Source organism: Brassica rapa, chromosome A03 (genome assembly GCF_000309985.2).
Source record: "Brassica rapa cultivar Chiifu-401-42 chromosome A03, CAAS_Brap_v3.01, whole genome shotgun sequence".
In the NCBI taxonomy this organism is placed as follows: domain Eukaryota; kingdom Viridiplantae; phylum Streptophyta; class Magnoliopsida; order Brassicales; family Brassicaceae; genus Brassica; species Brassica rapa.
Window position 1 is genome coordinate 18,248,753 of NC_024797.2, and position 19,699 is coordinate 18,268,451.

General features: G+C 38.1%; 6 protein-coding genes across 8 annotated transcripts; 5 read left to right on the forward strand and 1 right to left on the reverse strand.

The window, feature by feature from the left end:
* The first annotated feature begins 316 nt into the window (after positions 1-316).
* On the forward strand, positions 317-2,722 carry EXPA12 (expansin-A12). The gene is made up of 3 exons (XM_009137191.3): positions 317-520; positions 612-921; positions 1,192-2,722. Exons 1-3 carry the CDS (start codon positions 388-390, stop codon positions 1,502-1,504), a joined length of 756 nt encoding a protein of 251 aa, XP_009135439.1. The 5' UTR covers positions 317-387; the 3' UTR covers positions 1,505-2,722.
* Positions 2,676-6,197, forward strand: LOC103859621 (choline transporter protein 1). Of its 2 annotated transcripts, XM_009137192.2 has the most exons (9): positions 2,676-2,917; positions 2,998-3,356; positions 3,429-3,574; positions 3,637-3,820; positions 3,899-3,972; positions 4,053-4,166; positions 4,848-5,477; positions 5,560-5,787; positions 5,873-6,197. In XM_009137192.2, the coding sequence occupies exons 1-9, from the start codon at positions 2,736-2,738 to the stop codon at positions 6,059-6,061; spliced, it is 2,106 nt and encodes a 701-aa protein (XP_009135440.1). In that variant the 5' UTR covers positions 2,676-2,735; the 3' UTR covers positions 6,062-6,197. The 2 variants fall into 2 exon arrangements, with proteins under 2 accessions (XP_009135440.1, XP_033142709.1); XM_033286818.1 differs by lacking the exon at positions 5,873-6,197 and having other exon boundaries at positions 4,848-5,485; positions 5,560-5,791.
* A 96-nt stretch (positions 6,198-6,293) lies between these two features.
* Positions 6,294-7,184, forward strand: LOC103859623. 2 transcript variants are annotated; one of them, XM_009137193.2, is made up of 3 exons: positions 6,294-6,430; positions 6,693-6,802; positions 6,880-7,184. In XM_009137193.2, exons 2-3 carry the CDS (start codon positions 6,724-6,726, stop codon positions 6,993-6,995), a joined length of 195 nt encoding a protein of 64 aa, XP_009135441.1. In that variant the 5' UTR covers positions 6,294-6,430; positions 6,693-6,723; the 3' UTR covers positions 6,996-7,184. The 2 variants fall into 2 exon arrangements, with proteins under 2 accessions (XP_009135441.1, XP_009135442.1); XM_009137194.3 differs by having other exon boundaries at positions 6,295-6,430; positions 6,701-6,802.
* Positions 7,185-7,685: 501 nt separating this feature from the next.
* LOC103859624 (ribosome biogenesis protein BRX1 homolog 1) lies at positions 7,686-9,482 on the reverse strand. The gene is made up of 7 exons (XM_009137195.3): positions 9,104-9,482; positions 8,786-8,864; positions 8,571-8,695; positions 8,388-8,489; positions 8,242-8,310; positions 8,057-8,155; positions 7,686-7,957 (listed from the first exon to the last, which is right to left on the reverse strand). Exons 1-7 carry the CDS (start codon positions 9,440-9,442, stop codon positions 7,820-7,822), a joined length of 951 nt encoding a protein of 316 aa, XP_009135443.1. The 5' UTR covers positions 9,443-9,482; the 3' UTR covers positions 7,686-7,819.
* A 2,326-nt stretch (positions 9,483-11,808) lies between these two features.
* LOC103859625 (NAC domain-containing protein 55) lies at positions 11,809-13,261 on the forward strand. The gene is made up of 3 exons (XM_009137197.3): positions 11,809-12,195; positions 12,281-12,549; positions 12,636-13,261. Exons 1-3 carry the CDS (start codon positions 12,015-12,017, stop codon positions 13,071-13,073), a joined length of 888 nt encoding a protein of 295 aa, XP_009135445.1. The 5' UTR covers positions 11,809-12,014; the 3' UTR covers positions 13,074-13,261.
* A 134-nt stretch (positions 13,262-13,395) lies between these two features.
* On the forward strand, positions 13,396-17,795 carry LOC117132503. The gene is made up of 5 exons (XM_033286817.1): positions 13,396-16,024; positions 16,093-16,615; positions 16,690-16,789; positions 16,872-17,247; positions 17,333-17,795. The coding sequence occupies exons 1-5, from the start codon at positions 13,915-13,917 to the stop codon at positions 17,620-17,622; spliced, it is 3,399 nt and encodes a 1,132-aa protein (XP_033142708.1). The 5' UTR covers positions 13,396-13,914; the 3' UTR covers positions 17,623-17,795.
* Positions 17,796-19,699: the final 1,904 nt, after the last annotated feature.

The following is a 19,699-nucleotide window of genomic DNA, read 5'->3' on the forward strand; positions in this document are numbered from 1 at the left end:
TAAGTATAAGATTTTATTTGCAATTATTATTAAAATAAAAATGATTTTTTAAGAAATATTATTTTTGGAGAAGAAAATGAAGTAATACATTGGAGTAAGATCTTACTCCATTTTGGTGTTGCACTATTTTGGAGTAAAAAATGGAGTAATACATTGGATATGCTCTAACTAATAAAGATAACAAATACATGCATGAGATTGAGAGACTATGGTGCATGCAAGTGAAATAAGTCGTAATAATCACCGACAAAACGCGTTATTTCTTATACTCATCATTATAAAACGAGTCCAAAAGGCATCATTTTCCATCAATCAATCACTTCTAAACTAAAACATTTTCTTTCAATCTCTCTTTGTCACAATCAAGAAAAATATAAAAATATTGATATGGGAATGAAGGGGAAATACTTGGTAACGATTATTCTACTGGTTAGTACGTTAAGCGTGGGGATGTGTTCTAATCGTTGGATTAGGGCTCATGCAACGTTTTATGGTGTTAATGATAGCCCTGCTTCACTTGGTAAAAAGTCCATTTTACTGATGCTTAATTTTGTTTTGATTACAAACTTTTTTTTTCTAAGCAACTTATATGTCGATGAATATGTTCATAGGCGGAGCTTGTGGGTATGACAATCCATACCACGCCGGATTCGGAGCCCATACGGCGGCGCTAAGCGGTGCACTATTCAAAAGCGGCGAGTCATGCGGTGGGTGTTACCAAGTGAGGTGCGACTATCGTGCGGATCCTAAGTGGTGTCTCCGAGGAGCCGCCGTTACGGTGACGGCTACAAACTTTTGTCCGTCGAACAATAACGGAGGTTGGTGCAATCTTCCTCGCCACCATTTTGACATGTCCATGCCCGCTTTCTTCCGCATCGCCCGTCGCGGCAACGAAGGCATCGTCCCCGTCTTCTACCGCCGGTAACATAAAATGTTCTATTTGTTCTAAAAACATATTATATTCCATTTCTCATTGAATTTTGTTAAATGATGTTCGATAAACAATAGAGTTGTTTATATCTAATTAACTAAATATCGCAAACACAAATAAACTAAATATCCCCTAGCTAACCCATCTCATTAAAATTGTTTTTTGTATAGAAAAAAAACATGTGTCAGTAATTCAGTCACATACAAATATAGCATCATTCGAATCCTCTTACTAAATTTGTAGTGTGTCATATTATGTAGGGTGGGATGCAGAAGAAGAGGAGGTGTAAGGTTCACGATGAGAGGTCAAGGTAATTTCAATATGGTAATACTCTCAAACGTTGGCGGCAGCGGCGCGGTGAAAGCCGTTGCGGTGAGAGGCTCAAGGGGAAAGACTTGGCGTCAGATGACTCGTAACTGGGGTGCCAACTGGCAAAGCTCCGGCGATCTTCGGGGACAGAGGCTCTCCTTTAGAGTTAATCTCCTTGACCGCAAAACCATGACGTTTTTAAATGTGGTTCCTTCTTCTTGGTGGTTCGGTCAAACCTTCTCTTCTCGAGGCCAGTTTCACTGAGTACAACTCTTGATACAATTACGAAGTCTTGCTTGCTCTTCCATCTTTGTGGGGCTAATTTTCAACTCTTTGCTTATTTATGAACTTTGTCCTTTGTTTTTTTGGGGGGCAATGTTCCTTTGATTTTATTTATTTACTAATAAAAATTCCATATTTAATTATTTTTATTCAAGTGGTTTCTCATTTATGTATGAGCATTACTGGATGGTCTATGAGAATTCTGATGAATCTTTATTAATGGAAATAAACTTTTTAATTTTATTTTTTGTCACAGCATTTCTAATTAGTTTCCAATATTATTACAGAAGTCAACTATTTACAATTAGATAGCTTAACCAAAACAATTGAGAAGAGCAAGTAAATATAATATGATCAAGAAATCCACATGTTATTTATTGTCACTTGTCAGTACAGTCTACCGTAACTGGAAACAACTCTTTTGCTATAAAAAGATAGATAGATAAAAATATCATACATAGATGAATAAATATACAATAAGTATTTTGGAAAAAGCAAGGAGCCCATGCTTTTCAGTTTTCTGATACCTTTTTGTTATATTCTCGAAGAGTTGGATTTTCAAATACAGAATTATACCCCAGAATTAATAATGGTGATTGTTGTTATACTTAAAAGTCAGTAAAACCAGCCTTTTTATTTTCCTCCTCTGCAAGTTTTCTAAGAGATTGATTACAAATTAATTAAAAAACTACAAAACTCATAATTTTGAATGTGTAACCCACATCCACTTATAATTCTATTATCATCAGATTAACATAAGCTAAAATAATCTATTAATTAAATAAAACCAAATTTCTATAAGTTATACACATAACTTTATTTTGCTATCAACGAATTTCTATAAGTTTTGTTTTAAATCTATACACAAAAAGCAGAAGAACAAAGAATTTAAAATGGGTAATACATTAAGGAAGGAATTAAAAAATGGTAAAAAACACTCGAAGCCCATGAGAACCAGAGATGGATTCTTTTCAGTTTTCATGTTCCACGGATGATATATAATTGAACAGTACCATTAAATGTCATCTTTTACCAAAAAGAAATCACTTTAAATAACGAAAAGACATTAATACCCTTCCAATGCTTTCACACTCTTCTTGAACAAAACACAGAGAAAAGAGAGAGAAGACACTCTTTTAGTCTTTAGCAAAAGGCTCCTCCTCTGTGTTGTTCTTGAGGGTTTTCAGACAGTGAAAGAGAGAAAAAAAAAAGGATGAGAGGACCTCTGGGAGCTGTGATTGGAAGATACACCTCAAGCGACGGGAGTGACAAAGATGGGATCATCAAACACAACAGAAAGTGCAGAGACATTACCTTTCTCGTCATCTTCATTGCCTTTTGGGTCTCAATGATTGTCAACTCCAGCTTCGGCTTCAACCAAGGAAACCCATTAAGGTAAAAGCTAAGCTTAAGCCAAAGTTTGTGTCTTTAGTACACTATTTGTGGACTAAAGTATTGATTTTTATCATCCACAGACTCACATATGGATTGGACTACGAAGGGAATGTGTGTGGCAGCAGCCACCGTCACCGTGACCTTACTCAGCTCGAGCTTAGATACTGGCTAAACCCCAACCAAGTCTACGAAAGCGGTTTGAAAGATGGAGAGACCACATTGGCTAACGCTAGGACCATCTGTCTCTTGGACTGCCCTGAGCCTTCGGATGATACTCTCAGCTGGGTCTGTGACTATCCAGACGGCGAGATTCGTCTCAAGATGGATGATTGGATAGACAGGAACTATGATTACTTTGAGTTTCTTACTCCGGAGATGAGGAACTCTTCTCTTCAGCTTCAGGGTCCTTGTTACCCTTTAATCTTCCCTAGTGTCAATGGTAAAGAGAGTCTTTTTGTTTTGTTTCTCTAATTACTTTTTTTTTGTAATGAACTTTTTTTTATTTATGTAGTTTATTGGAGCTGCCAGTTTATTGCACGTGCTTCGAACTCATCTCTGCGGCATTGGGAGCAGATGGGTGGTGTGAATATTCAAGAGGATATGGTCATAGACAAATCTATCAGAAGATCAGTGAACTCTCGTGCCTCGGTTCTTAAGGTTAGAGAATGATCATCTTTCTCTACTTTGAAGAATGTTCTAATTGGTTGTTTAATTTGCAGCGTTATGTGGCTGATGTTGGCAAGTCATGGCCGGTTCTGATTGTATGTGGAGGCCTTGTCCCTTTGTTTCTATCCATTGTGTGGCTTCTCCTTATACGTCATTTTGTTGCTGCCATGCCTTGGATAACTGTTGTCCTTTTCAATTTGCTTTTGATATCTGTGACCATCTTCTACTACTTGAAAGGTTGGTTTTAAAAGAATGTCATGTCTCTGCGTTTTAAGTTATTTGGATTTTCCACTTTGTCTTTTTTTTTTTTTGTAGCTGGATGGATTGGGGATGATGCTGTAACACCTATTATCGGTGAGCATGATCCATACATTCATGTGTATGGTCGAGTAAGTTCAACCATCATCCGCTTGTCAAGTACATTAAATTATGAGACCGTTTTAGTCTCAATGCGTATGCTTGTTCACAGGAGCTGACTCATGTCCGTATAGTCGCCCTCCTGATGACTTTCATCTCAGCTGTTGCTATCCTCACTTCTATAGCCATCATTCGCCGCATCCTTATGGCCACATCAGTCCTCAAGGTGAGTAGTAGTTTGGTTACTAGTTTGGTTTTGTTATGAACGAACGAGAATCAACCTGTAGAAAGCAAAGAAACTTAAGAGCAAAACGAATTGAGGCAAATACCTGTTTATAATTTTTATATTGATTATGTGAATAATAAATTTACAATCTTTCACCCGTATTTATAGCAGCTTCGGAACCAAATTTCTTTTCCTTTTTGGAAAACATCTTTTAATTTTACTAATCCTAAAAGGATACGGCCGGCTAGGCCTGCGGGTTCGGTTTCTTCGGTTAATGCGGTCTGTTAGTTCGGAATCCGAAATCTCATCAAAGTGAACCAAAAAATTCGGTTTCGGTTTTTGGTTAGTTCGGTTTCAAAAATTTTTACCAAAGGTTTGGTTTTGTGGTCAGTTCGGTTGAATTTTCGGTATAAATTGAATAACAATCGAAAAATTATTTTGGTTTGGTTAGTTCGGTTATTTCGATTCGGATTTTGGTTAGTTTGGTTTGGAATTTCGGTTAAGATTGGTTCTGTGTGGATTCTTTTTAGATAACCGATTACCAAACCGAAAACCAAAATGTTTTTTAGTTGTCGAACTTTCTGACCTATTAACCAATACTGGTGCACAAAGATTTAAGACCCTTTCAGAATTGACAGGCTTTTACTAGAAATGTCATTTAGTTGTGTGATATTCTTCCAGGTAGCTGCTAAAGTAATAGGAGAAGTGCAAGCTCTGATCATATTCCCAGCCATACCATACGCAATGCTCGCCATATTCTACATGTTCTGGCTATCAGCAGCTCTCCATCTATTCAGCTCTGGTCAAGTTGTTCAGAACAACTGCAACAACACCAACTGCTGCGCGTACGATCTCGTCTTAAAGAAAGTAAACTGTGAGCGTTGCTGTGGTTACAGCATACGTTACACTCCTCACATCACCATTGCTATATTCTTCCATCTACTTGGTTGCTACTGGGCCACACAGTTCTTCATTGCATCCTCAGCCACAGTGATCGCTGGCTCTGTTGGTTCTTATTATTGGGCTCGAGGGGAAGAAGAAGAAGCGTCACAGGAGATACCTTTTCTTCCTGTTTTCGCCTCGATGAAGCGGCTTGCACGTTATAACTTAGGATCAGTGGCTCTTGGTTCGCTCGTTGTCTCTTTTGTGGAGTCTTTTAGGTTTATTCTCGAAGCTATTCGTCGTAGGACGAAAGTGAGTGGGACAAGACCTGATCACTGGCTTGGGAGAATGGGTTATTACACTTCACGTGGCTGTCTTAAAAGCGTTGAGTGGACTATCAAATCAGCTAACCGCAATGCTTACATAATGGTAAGTTGGTAAGAGAAAGTCTCTTACCTTTTTTAAAACAAAAACAAAGCTCAGTTTTTGATGAAGTGTTGTTTTGTTACAGATTGCTATAACGGGGAAAAGCTTCTGCAAATCATCAGCAATTGCTACAGAGCTGATTAGAAACAACATAATGAGGATAGGGAAGGTGAATGTGATAGGAGATGTGATATTGTTTCTAGGGAAGCTTTGTGTGAGTCTCTTCAGTGCTCTCTTTGGGTTTCTGATGTTGGATTCACACAAGTACCGGTCTTCTCACAACAAAGTCTCCTCCCCACTCTTACCCGTTTTGGTAAAAAAAAAACATTTTCTTTTCCCTCTAGACTGAATAGGTTTTGGTTTTGTGAAACTCTCTCTCTTTGTCTCTTTATGCACAGGCATGCTGGGCTTTGGGGTATGTTGTGGCTACACTTTTCTTTGCGGTGGTGGAGATGTCAATAGACACAATCATACTCTCGTTTTGTCAAGACTCGGAAGAGAATGAAGGGAATGCTCAGCATGCACCGTCTCTTCTGCTTGAAACTTTAGATAGCAATCATGAGGAGGAAGAGGTCACTGATAGATAGATTCCATACTGTATAAGTTTTGTTTCTTCTTTATATGGTTTCAAGAAGTGGAATCTTTTTTTCTGTCAAAACATTATTAGATAAGTATTTTGTAATGTCAAATGGTTTGATGATTCTTTGTGAGATGGTAGAATTAGAAAAAAGAAAAAGAAAAAGGAACAAAATGTGATTTGTCTAAAGTTTGAGGATACATATCATAATATGTATGCAGTCCTTTATATTTTATTTATTGTGGACTAATCCTCTATAGTTTTACTCTTATCAAATTAGCCCCTTCTGTTTCATTTTCCGTCGTCGTTTCTTCTTCTTCCTCCCACCGTCAATCATTGTCTTCTCCGTTCTCACTCTTTCGGTCGCCGACGTATTCTGGTAAGCTCTCTTACTCTACTACTATTCTCATCCATTTCGTTTATCTAAACAGTTCTTCGATCTACGTTTCGAGCACTCCCACGGCTTTGATTCATTCCTCTTGTTGCTTCGTTAACGACAAGGGTAGCTAGATAGATAGGATATGGTTGTTATCCGATCCCAAAGAAGAAGCCTTTAGGACTCTAGTGTACTCGTCAACGCAGATGCAACCTGAAAAATTGTTACTTTTGATGTTTTTGAGTCATAAAGTTTGCGTTTTTAGTGGTAAAGCTACAAGCTTTGACGGGGAAGTAATGATGGGATCGAGAGGAGTGATCAGCGATAAGTGGTCAATGAGGATTCTATGGGGATGTGCACTCGGGAGTGCGATCGGTGATGATCTTATCTCCACCCACTTTCGTATGTTTTTGTTTACACCATTGTTAGCTAATCATATATGATTGGATTAGGTTTGTACATGGTTGCTGTAGAGAGACAAACTCAGAACAGGGCACGTGCTTTGGCTGAAGGTATGAGAGCTGCTGAGTCCCAAGGTGGTGGTGGTGATGGTGATGGTAGTGTCTGAATCTACCCAAGTGCCATCAGTTTGAGTTTTTTGTTTCTTTTAGATGTATGGTGGTAACATTCTGTTTGTTCCAAAGGATGCAGTTTCTTGTTGGCAAATAAGGTTTTGAATACTTGAAGTTGCTGAATATACAGTTTGTTGTTATCAAAAAGGCCTCTTACTCTCTCTGTCATGCTATGTTTATGGTATTAATATTATCAGTGAGGTAATTTGCGTTTACGGATGTGTGTTGTGTTCTTCAATGTAAAAGTCTCACATCCTATAAGAGCGTGATCATAAACTGCAGTCCATGTGGAGTGAGCCATTAGAACCTGATTCTTAAGAAAAGCCTGATCGCATAGAATAGCCTGAATATAAACTGCAGATCATGGCTAGTCAAGTAGACGATCCTGACCACACAGTTCTATGGGGTATGGTGTTGGCAGGGGATGTAGAAGATGCAATGGTATGGCATTGGATTTGGAGAAGAAACTGGCTCTAGTGGAGGCAGTGGCTTTGGAGAAGGAATTGGCTGGGGGTGAGGTTCAGGTCCATGGAAACACAAAAGTTTAACAAAATCACCACAAGATATCAATATTTTGGTTTAATAAAATCTTCACGGTAAGTTGAGTAATCCAACATTACAAAATGTGTGAAATTTGCTTCAAGACATGGTATTCATTAGCTGCAGACAAGATGTGTGAAGAAGAATGCAAATGGAAAACAAAATTCTCTTAAATTTGATTGATACGAGAAGAAAACAGAGTCAAGAGCCGTTAATACAAAAAAAGCGTTGATGATTTATGAATTTGGAAGTTTACAACAACAAAAACTAGCTCCAACATTCATTCATCATCCTTCCACATGTCAGCAAACTCATCAGGCTCCAATGGGTTCGAGATCTCATGCATCTTCTTCCTCGTTTTTGCTTTGATCTTCTTAGCAAACTTCCCAGCTTTATTTCTTTTCTCCAACGCTCGGATCTTAAGGAACAAAATCGAAAATAAACATATGATTAATTGATTATACACATCAGCAGCAAACGTGTTCTCATCAAAGCTGAATAGAGAACTAATCAGTACCTGGTTTGGAGAGACGTAGAATGGGTTCTCATAAAGTGTTGGACCTCCAAAGCTGCCTCCGAATATCTTAATCGGATTTAAACAAAACCTTGGACCAACCTGTCATCCAGTTTTATACTTCAATCAATACTAACTAATCAGAAACATAAAAATTCATTGTTACTAACAGTTATAGCCAGACAGACCTCTACAAGAGTCATTTTATCCAGACCACCTCTTGCAACCTTGTCTGCCTCGTTATGAGGTACCGAGATCTGCAAACAGACATTAACTAAGTTAAACCAAACTGAAGTAATGTGTAATCCCAAAGATACTAAAAGTTCAACCAAACCTGGTAATTACGGAACCATATATGGTCGTCAACAATGGAGAAAGCAAACACGTGGTCATGGTAAGGTTTAGACTTTCTATGTTCCTTGGGGATTCCAAACACCTGCAAGGAGAATACTAATCAGCATGAGGTATAAAACAAAACTAACCAGAGGCAATAACATAAGGGGTGTTGGATAATGACCTGTGTTAACATCTCTTTCAAAAGCTTCCAATGTACATCTTTATCGAAATTGGATGAGAATGTCAAGAGTGGGCGTGACCCTTTCAGATGGTTTCCAGTTAGTTTCAGCTCCTCCATTGTGTGCACTAAACACCATACAGAAAAATTAAAGAACCATATAAGCTAAACAATGATTAGCTCCACCATAGAACAACACTAGGGAGTAGAGAAAGTACCAGCATTAACCAAGAACTTAACAGAGGGTCCACTAGGAGACTTAACCATCCACATGTAAAGATCTTTATGCTTCCTACACTGAACACAACAACAACAAACAAAACTCAACCTCAGTTTATTGAAAGAAATCAACAAAGACGTTGACTTTACAGTTTACTAAGAGCAGAGGCACAAAGGAAACCACTTTGAACCAGACAAAGATGGAACCTTTACCTCAAAAAACAAGCAAGAACAAAAACCCTTTAACTCCACAATCTCCTTAAGAGCAGAGAGACAAAGGAAACAACTCTGAACAAGAGAAAAGATTGAATCTTTACCTCGAAGAACAAGCAGGAAGAAGACCCTTTAAGCTCAACAAGCTCATTAAGAGTAGCGCCTTTACTGCTCTTAGCTTCGACCTTACTATCTTTCTTACAGTGAGGTAGAAGCGACACAATGTTCAGCATCAGATGCCGATACCTGAAACTGATACGACGTGAGCAAGTGACGAGAACCTTCTCTTTGTTCCTGAACTCAGGCGCTGGTTTAGGTTCCTCTGCATCTTGGGTTTTATCTTTCCAGCCCAGTAGAGTTCTTTTGGGTCTCTCCGGAGCAGAATCGTCTTTCTTCGGTGGTGCCGCCGATTCAGTCTCGCTGTGCTTTCGCTTCTTCCCCATTGCAAGATGACGACGACGATGAAAGATTCAAAATATCTTTTAGGGTTTTAGTACCGAAGAAGAGACAACTTGTTTCACGAGCGAACGGCAACGTTTCGTAATTTAAAATATGGGCCGAGCTTTTAATGGGCTTTGAAAATGGATATGTATCTACAGAAAGTAGAAGAGATGCAAATGTAAATTCGGTCGTTGTGTTATTCACCAACCATTATTAAACACGCACATGTAGGTAAAAGGTTGTAATCTACAGTATGTCATCTTGTGATCCACGTCATAATAAGAAAATTAGTTTATGCGATTTGTTCTTGTGACCTAATTTTCCGGGACTGGGAGTACACATTATGATTTTTTTTTTTTGGTCTTAACATAATGATCCACATTATGATGATATATTATGCATGACTTCATCGCGAAAAAGAGAAGAACAATTTTGACCAACCCTCTCTTTATCATTTGACCAACCCTCTCTTTATCATTTGGTGGATCATTAATTGTTCTTTTCAACTCCCACATGCACATACATATATGATGAGAAAATCAGGAAACAAAAACCACTTAATTTGCTGAAAAGAAAACCTTAACATACAACCTTAAAGTATTTTTTTTCCTTTGACAAAGGGATATATATATATATATATATATATATATATATATACATATGAATCTTCAAATTACGTGTATTTTCTTCTTTGACCCAAAAAAACAATTTGGCACATACCCATTAGAAAAAAAGAAGGAATATTCTGTTCGTTTTCAGAATATTATTTATATACTTTTCGTGTTTTGTTATTTCATATAAATGTATCCCGTAAATTGCAGGAATTAATCACGAGTCTTGAACAATAACCTAGTTTTGCTTTCAACGTACAAAATATCGTGGAGTTTGTGTGGATATTAATTCCCTAACATTTGGGAAAACTTTGACAAAAAGAAGAGAAGACACTTTAGGTAAACAGTAAATATCATTCGATGCAATTCGGACACACAATATTAAATTAAATAATTAATTAATACTAGGGAAAATTCCTTAAAAATACACAGACTAATTTTCATTTGCTAATAAAATACACGAACTATTTTGGATTCCCGTTTAATACACAAACTAATTTCTGTTGTCTATTAAATACACAAACTTTTGAAATTCGCAGGTTTTACACATCGTTTTAGACGGCGTTAACTAAGTTTAACGGAAGTAAAGACGACGTTAATGTTTAATTAAACATGTGTTTAATTTATGAAAAGAAAATTCCTTAAAAATACACGAACTAATTTTCATTTGTTAATAAAATACACAAACTATTTTGGATCCCCATTTAATACACGAACTAATTTTTGTTTCCCATTTAATACATAAACTTTTAAAATTTGTAGATTTTACACATCGATTTAAACGACGTCAACTACGTTTAACAGAAATGACTTTAGTTTTAACTAAAAGTATGGTTAAAATGTGAAAAGCACGCTCACCCTCAACCAAAACCACTCGAATCGATTGATCCTTATATTCAAGCTAGCATCAATTCAAGTTTGACACCCTAATCTATTTCAACCTCTTTTACTCATCAAACTATGTTCCTTTTCTTCTTCTTCGCTTTGATTTCATTTTATATTGCTTCAAAGTGGAGTTGATTTCCATGTCATGAAAAATGACGAAGAAAACTAGGTAATTTTAAACGAGTTTCTGATTTTGGAATTAGTTTTTGATTCTTGTTTTTCGTCAATCAAGATTAACTTACACTATGCAAGTGTAATGAAGAAGAAAACTACCAATATAATCTATCAGAAGGATTTTTTAAAAAATTGTCTTTCGCAGTTTAACCACATGTTTAACTAAACACTAACATCTACTTCACTTTTGCTAAACATAGTTGACATCCACTAAATCATGTTAAACATAGTTGACGTCGTCTAAATCGATGTATAAAATCTGAAAATTTTAAAAGTTTGTGTATTAAATGAGAAGCAAAAATTAGTTCGTGTATTAAATGGGGATCCAAAATAGTTCGTGTATTTTATTAACAAATGAAAATTAGTTCGTGTATTTTATTAACAATACAAATAAGTTCGTGTATTTTTAAGGAATTTTATTTTCATAAATTAAGCACATGTTTAATTAAACACTAACATCGTCTTCACCTCCGTTAAATATAGATAACGCCGTCTAAAACTATGTGTAAAACCTGCGAATTTCGAAAGTTTGTGTATTTAATAGGCAACGGAAATTAATTCGTGTATTAAACGGGAAGTCAAAATAGTTTGTGTATTTTATTAGCAAATGAAAATTAGTCTGTGTATTTTTAAGGAATTTTCCCTTAATACTATAATCAACTTTCTTGCATATGTTCAACGAACCCAAATGATCCCATAAATCACGACGCTGTAACTGATCCATTTGTCATGATAAACTCAAAGTGGGACCCATCTTGTGTCTGCACGTTAACGAAAATCGAACGGCGATGTAGTAATCTCTCTCCCTCTATATATACAAACGCACACACAAGTAGCAGAGCTTCATACCTCTAAATGTGAAAATACTCAAAACATAAAAGAAGAAAGTTCAACGAAATATCAAATGGGTATCCAAGAACTTGACCCGTTAACCCAACTAAGCTTACCACCGGGTTTCCGGTTTTACCCAACGGACGAAGAGCTGATGGTTGAATATCTATGCCGGAAAGCAGCCGGTCACGACTTCTCTCTTCAGCTCATCGCCGAGATCGATCTATACAAATTCGACGCGTGGATTTTACCAAGTACGTTACCCAAACCCACCCCGGTTATGTTAAAACTAGATATGATCATTGTAACTTATGTACGTGTGTTGTTTGGTTTTTGCAGGTAAGGCGCTATTCGGGGAAAAAGACTGGTATTTCTTCAGCCCGAGAGATAGGAAGTATCCAAACGGGTCGAGACCTAACCGGTGTGCCGGGTCGGGCTACTGGAAAGCCACCGGAACGGATAAGGTTATATCAACGGAGGGAAGAAGAGTAGGTGTCAAGAAAGCTTTGGTGTTTTACGTTGGAAAAGCACCAAAAGGGACCAAGACTAATTGGATCATGCATGAGTACCGTCTCATCGAACCCTCTCGTAGAAATGGAAGCACCAAGGTAACCTCTAAAGTCTAAACTAAATAAAGGTATATAAATTTTGTTTATTCCAAATGATATATAATGATCATTTTCTTTCTATCCAGCTTGATGATTGGGTTTTATGCCGAATATACAAGAAGCAATCAAGCGCACAAAAGGATGTTTACAATAGTAATTTAATGACCAGAGAATACAGCCATAATGGTTCGTCGACGTCATATTCGTCTCATCAATACGATGACGTTTTCGAAGATAAAACCGGGTTTCTTAATTTAGTCAGGGAGCCAAGCTTTGACTGGGTGAATTCTACTGGACACAACTCGGTTCCCGAACTCAGATTGCGTCATAACGTTCCAAGTGTCCGTTACGGCGACCTTGGTGTGAAGACAAGCGAAGAAGGCAATAAGATGCATGAACAAGCTGAGGTGATTCCTCGGTTTAAGAACTCGGGCGTGTTGTCTTATGATCAGGGATCCAGTGTTGATCCGGTAAACGGATTCGGACACTCGGGCCAACAACCTAGTGGATTCGGTTTTATGTGATTGTGTGACGTAATAAAAAAGTAAAGATAGTTTAATGTGAGTCAGATTAATTAATCAGCTTATATATATAGAAAATTGGAATTCTTTGGGTTAGGCGTGCGTTCCACTTGTATATTCGTCATCATTTGTCCTCAAAGATACATTTTTGCAAACTTTCCAGCTGGATTTTCATTCGTCGGATTGATCAATTGATTATTTATCAAACATGTTAGGATATTGATATTTGATCTCATCATCCCTTCGCAGTCATTGATGACAGACAATATGTTAACACAATAAAACAGTGATCATTTCACTTTCATCGATCGTTTCATTATCGAATTCATCCACACTAGTAAAAATCTATCGCATAGCCACTGTAGTGCCACTTAAAAACCGTGGCTATTTAAAAGAAGCCACGATACCGCCACGTAAAAGCCACGAGACGTAAAAAGCCACGGTAAAATTAAGAAAGCCACGACCCAGTCACGAAACAAAGCGTGGCAACTAAAAGCCACGGAACCGCTACGAAATTTTCGTGGCTGTATAAATTAGCCACGAATTTGCCACTAATAAAACGTGGCACCATTTTGTTTTTTTGTGCCGACATCAAAAAGGAAGTGTTACGTCCAATCGTTTGACGAAATGGGATCTAGCCACGGTTGTTTCATGGCTGTTTCGTGGCTATACATGCTTTTTGAGTCTTTATTCTGGTTATGGCAGAGAAATATTCGTTTGGCAATGATATTTTAAGAGAGCCACGAAAATTTCGTGGCCTGGTCGTGGCTATGTCGTATCATATATACGCTTCATAACCGTGACATTTAGAACTTTTGTTCTTCTCTCAAATTTTCAGAACAAAATGTCTTTCTACTTTCAATCTAGAGAATGGATGGATCAAAGAATTGATCCTGAGAGTAATCAGGTTTCTGAAATATTTCTTGGAGGTGTTGATGCATTTATTCAATTTGCGTGTAATCAAGAAGATTACAAAGAAAGAGAAACTTTGTTGTGTCCGTGTGCTCGATGCAAAAATGTGAAGCAACGTGAAGCAAGAGTTGTCGCACGACATCTATTCTTGTACGGTTTCAAGGGAAATTATTATTTTTGGACGAGTCATGGAGAGAAATTCAACGATCTTGGTGAGAGTTCTGGGGCGAATCATTCGACGGGTGAAGAAGAAATGTTAGAGACTCCTATTTGGAATGCTTATGAAGATCACCACCTGAATATTCCAGAGGTACCCGCAGACATTGCGCCAGCTTACATGCCGGAAGCTATAGAAGAGACAGACATGGCACAACCCTATCATGATAGTGTTTTTGAAGCATTTGAAGCAGCAACTCAACCTCTCTACGAAGGATGTGCAGAAGGAATTTCTCAGTTGTCTCTTGCTTCGCGGATGATGAAAGTGAAGACAGATTATAATCTACCAGAAGCTTGTGTAGATGAGATATCTGAAGTATTTAAAAACATACTTCCGCAGCCAAATAAAGCTCCAGCAACATATTACGAGACAAAGAAACTGACACGGTCGCTTGGGTTACCCTTACAGAAGATTGACGTATGTGTGAAGAACTGTATGTTATTTTGGAAGGGAGACGATGCGAAGTTGGTCAGTTGTCGGTTTTGTGGAGAAGATCGCTACTACCCGAAGAACGGAAAAGGTAAAAACAAACCGAAACAGAGAATGTTTTACCTCCCAATAGCAGATCGTCTTAAACGTCTATACCAACTTGAGGCGACAGCTTCCAATATGCGGTGGCATAAGGAACATGTAACTCCGGAAGGAGAAATACATCATCCATCTGATGCCATAGCGTGGAAACACTTCGGTGAGTTATATCCTGGATTTGCTGCTGAAAGCCGAAACATTTATCTATGCTTATCAACGGATGGGTTTAATCCGATTGGTATGAATGGCGAAGCACATTCCCTTTGGCCAGTTATTGTAACTCCATACAATTTGCCTCCGGGAATGTGTATGAAAAGAGAATTCTTATACCTTTCGGTGCTAATTCCCGGACCCAAACATCCAAGAAAAAGCTTAGATATTTACCTTCAGCCGCTGATTGAAGAGTTACAGAGTTTATGGAAAGATGGAGTGGAGGCATATGATATTTCAAGGAAAGAAAGATTCATAATGCGAGCAGTGTTGATGTGGACGATAAGCGATTTTCCAGCGTATGGGATGCTTTCAGGTTGGACGACACATGGTCGGTTATCGTGTCCATATTGTCAAGATGAGACAGGTGCGTTCTGGTTACGTAATGGACGGAAACATAGTTGGTTTGATTGCCACAGAAGATTTTTAGATGAAGATCATCCTTACAGGAGAAACACTCAAGCATTTACACGGGGAAAAACAGTTGTGGATCCTCCTCCACCATGGTTGACGGGAGAAGAAATATTGCGTGAGAGGATAAATAATATAAAAGGTTTATCAAAGTCCGTTGAATGTGGAGGGAATGGACATGATAATCCATCCAAGACAATATCTGAATACGGAGTTACTCACAATTGGGTTAAGAAGAGTATTTTCTGGGAGTTGCCGTATTGGGAAACTCATCTTCTTCGGCATAACCTTGATTTCATGCACATTGAGAAAAACTTCTTCGATAACCTCACGAACACATTGTTAAATGCTCCTGGAAAGACAAAAGACAACGTCAAAAGCAGATTGGATCTTCCAGGTCTATGCAAAAGGCGTGATTTAGAGATGAAAGAGGATGGAACGATGCCCGTGCCAATATTCAGGCTGTCAAATGCGGCTAAGCGAGAATTCCTTCTGTGGCTGAAAAATGATATAAAATTCCCCGATGGATATTCCTCCAAATTTAGTCGATGTATTGACGAAAGCAATTTAAAGCTACATGGACTGAAAAGTCATGATTGTCATGTCATTATGCAACGACTCTATCCATTTGCATTCGCGGAACTTCTTCCAAAAAATGTTCATACGGCAATTAGAGGTATTTATTTTTATATTATCTTAATAATTACTATGATTGATGTTATAACTTTAATGTTTTGTTTACAGATATTGCCCTCTTTTTCCGAGATATCTCTTCGAGGATTTTGAAAGAATCAGATATTGGTCTTTTAAAGGCAAATATCGGTGTGAAGCTTTGTAACTTGGAAAAGATTTTTCCTCCATCGTTCTTCGATGTTATGCAACATCTTCTTGTGCACCTTCCAGATGAGGTAGCCTTAGGTGGGCCCGTCCATTTTAGGTGGATGTATGTATTTGAAAGATACATGTACCATTTGAAGAAGATGGTCAGAAACAAAGCACGCATTGCGGGTTCGATAGTTGCACAATGGATAAACGAGGAGATTTCAAGAGCATCCTCAAATTATTTTGGTCATCCTGAGATCATGAGCATTCCAGAAGGTCCAAATGATATTCGTTTCTCATACAATTATCCGGATGTACCACCTTTGTTTTACCACGAAGGGAGAATCAGTGGTCAATGCTCAACTGGTTGGTTAAATGATAAAGATAACACCGTTCTTCAGACATTTATGATGCTCAACTGTGAAACATTTGCTCCATATGAAAGGTACCTTAATATTATGAAAATATAATATAAATACATATTTCTAGTTACATAACTAATATTTTAAATGTGTGCAGGATGTTTGAAGAATATATGACACGGAGTATTCCTGATATTACTCCAGTTGCAATGCAAAAAGCGAAAGACACCAACTTTGCAGAGTGGTGCAAAGACTATGTGAGTTTTTGTTTTAATATTATCAAGTTCCACAATTTATTTATTTTATGATGTAATTTATAACAATGTTATTCTACTGCAGATTAATGATGCGACTCAGTTTTACACATTTCCTATGTGGATGTTGGATTTTGTACAAGGTCCTAGGCGCAATTATAGGTCTTGGCCAATATATCACACCCGGGGATACACTTTCCACACACATAACCACGGTCAAAATAGAAAAACTCAACATTATGGTGTTTGTGTTCCTGGAACCAATGAGACAGACTACTATGGCCTCATACAGGAGATTATGATGGTGGAGTATCATGGTGATGTTGGCTTGAAGGTCATGATTTTTAAATGTTCGTGGTTTGACACCACGGAAAATCGCGGTATGAGAATACATCCATCTGGTCTTGTTGATGTCTCACCACGAAGACAATATGCAAAATATGATCCTTTTGTATTACCTGGTAAGTGAAATATATATGTGCTTGAGATTTAATGTTTGATGAAAATCCATAATTTTAAACTTCGATGTTATTGTATCATGACCAGGTAATTGTGATCAAGCATGTTTTATTTCTTATCCACGGGTACGCCGACATTCTGCCGATGATTGGTGGGCATGCGCAAAAATTATTCCTCGAGGAATCCGAGAAACGTCCGAAATTGCTTTAACTGCGTGGCAGGATGATAGACGTGACCAAGTTGCAGAAAGTTCATTGTTACGGGTGGAAACACATGTTGTTGACGATGTTTCTGATTATGATCTTGCCCCGGTGAATCCTCCAAACGATGAATATGTATCAGATGTTGAGGTACAATCAGACGGTGATTCAGAGTAGTCAAATATATGCTTAAGGTTGTAAAATATGTTATAAGGTTTGTAAAATATGTTGTAAGGTTGTAAAATATGTTATAAGGTTTGTAAAATATGTTGTGAGATTGTTGGAAAAATTATATTATGTAAAATATATGAATGTAATATATGAATGTATGAAGGGTTTGAATTGTAGTTGTTGTATGGGTATAAGGTTTGATGGAAAAGAGTTTGGGTTTTAGGGATTGTGCTTTAGGGGTTGGGTGTTTGTGGTTACGCGTTTTTAGATAGAGCCACGGTTTATTTGTGGCTGTTTCGTGGCTATAAGGAAAATAGAAAAAACCAATTGGTTTGGCTCGAATTTTTTTTGGTTTCCCGCGAGATATTACATATTGCCACTGTAATTGCGTGGCTATATCGTGGCTATGCCAAAATTTTGGTAAACCAATTGGATTGGCTCCAATTGATTTGGTTTTGGCTCCAATTGTTTTTAATTTCGCGGTTCAGTGCCACGGTTTAGCCATTGATTTTTCGTGGCTTTAGAAAAGGGTTTAATAATTCAGTTTTCTTCTTTCTTCTCAACACTTAGAGAAAAAAAGACAAACTCTCTCTCTCGACTCGCGACGGAACAGTTCTTCTCCTCTCCGTTTCTTGTGTCACCGTCTCCGGTTCAATCTCGCCGTCTCCGATTCAATTCGCCGTCTCCGATTCCATCTCCCACCTCTCATGGTAACCCTCTCTCTTTCTCTTCTCCTTTCTCGGAGATGAAACCCTTCGATTCTCGATTCGATATAATGTTTTAGGGTTTTCGATCTAGGGTTTCGATTTCTCTCTGTCTTGTTTGATTGGTTGTTACATGTCTACTCTCTGTTTCGATCTAGGGTTTTGTTTATTTTAGAGTATCGATTAGGGGTTTTGTCTGTCTACTTTCTGTTTCGATTAGGGGTTTTGTCTGTCTACTTTCTGTTCTTCGTTTAGATTTGTCTTTCTCTCTTTCTTGACTCTAAAGATGTGTTCTTGTTGGTTTTTTACAGATGAACTCAACAAGAGCACCTGGAACACAAGCTGCGTCTCCTCCTATGCCTCCGGGTGCTACTGGACCCGCTGTTTACCATGCTGCGTCTCCTCCTATGCCTCCGGGTGCTACTGGACCCGCTGTTTACCATGCTGGGTCACCTCCTATGCCTCCTGGTGCTACTGGAGCCGCTCCAAACCATGCTGCTTCCTCATCTCGTTCCAACAGCTACCCGCAGATGACCCTTAATGCGATGCTCAACTCACCTGCTAGGCTCTCACAACCACATCTCCATCCTGATAAGCCGAATGGAGCTTTATGGTAAGATCACTTCCTCATCTTTGATTGTTTCTGTTATTTGAATTGGGTCTTTGATTGGTTAGGATTGTTTCTGTTAGGATTGTTTTGTGAAATTTTAGGTAGGATTTTGTCATAGTCTTGTTTCAGTTACTGATGTTTGTTATCATCTTAGGTTTGGTATTGACCCATGTATCCATGCTTTCATCCGTGCAACTTGGCAAGGATACTACATGGGTCCTTGGAAGAGTTGGAATAAGGTGCCTGAGGAAAGGAAGGATTCCTGGTGGCAAACGTTTGTGGTAATCAAAAATTTCATTTTTTTTTAAATCTCTTACTGTTATTATTTCCTGTTTCTAAACCTCTTACTGTTTTGTTTTTTGTTGTAGCAAAATTTCTACTGGGAGCCTCAATTTAATGATTTGGTCTACGGTCTGTGGAAGAAGGAAACGATGACAACCGTTGGTGAAAGGATTAGTAAGAAGAAGAGGCAACACAAGAAGCCAAAGTACATCAATGATAGCGACTGGACACTGCTTCTGGAGTATTGGGCGACTGATGAAGCTAAAAAGAAAAGCAAGAAGGCTGCTAAAAGCCGCAAGGCTGATCCTGTGGGTAAAGGGTGCCACAAGCATAATGCAGGCCCTAGGTGTTTTGCAAGGATAGCGTATAACATGGTATCTTCCATGTCTGTACTATAAATAATTTTTTTTCTAATCTGTCTTCCTAATTTCTTTTTTTTGCAGACGCAAGCCTCTGGTGAACCACCATCCTACACTGCCCTTGTCAG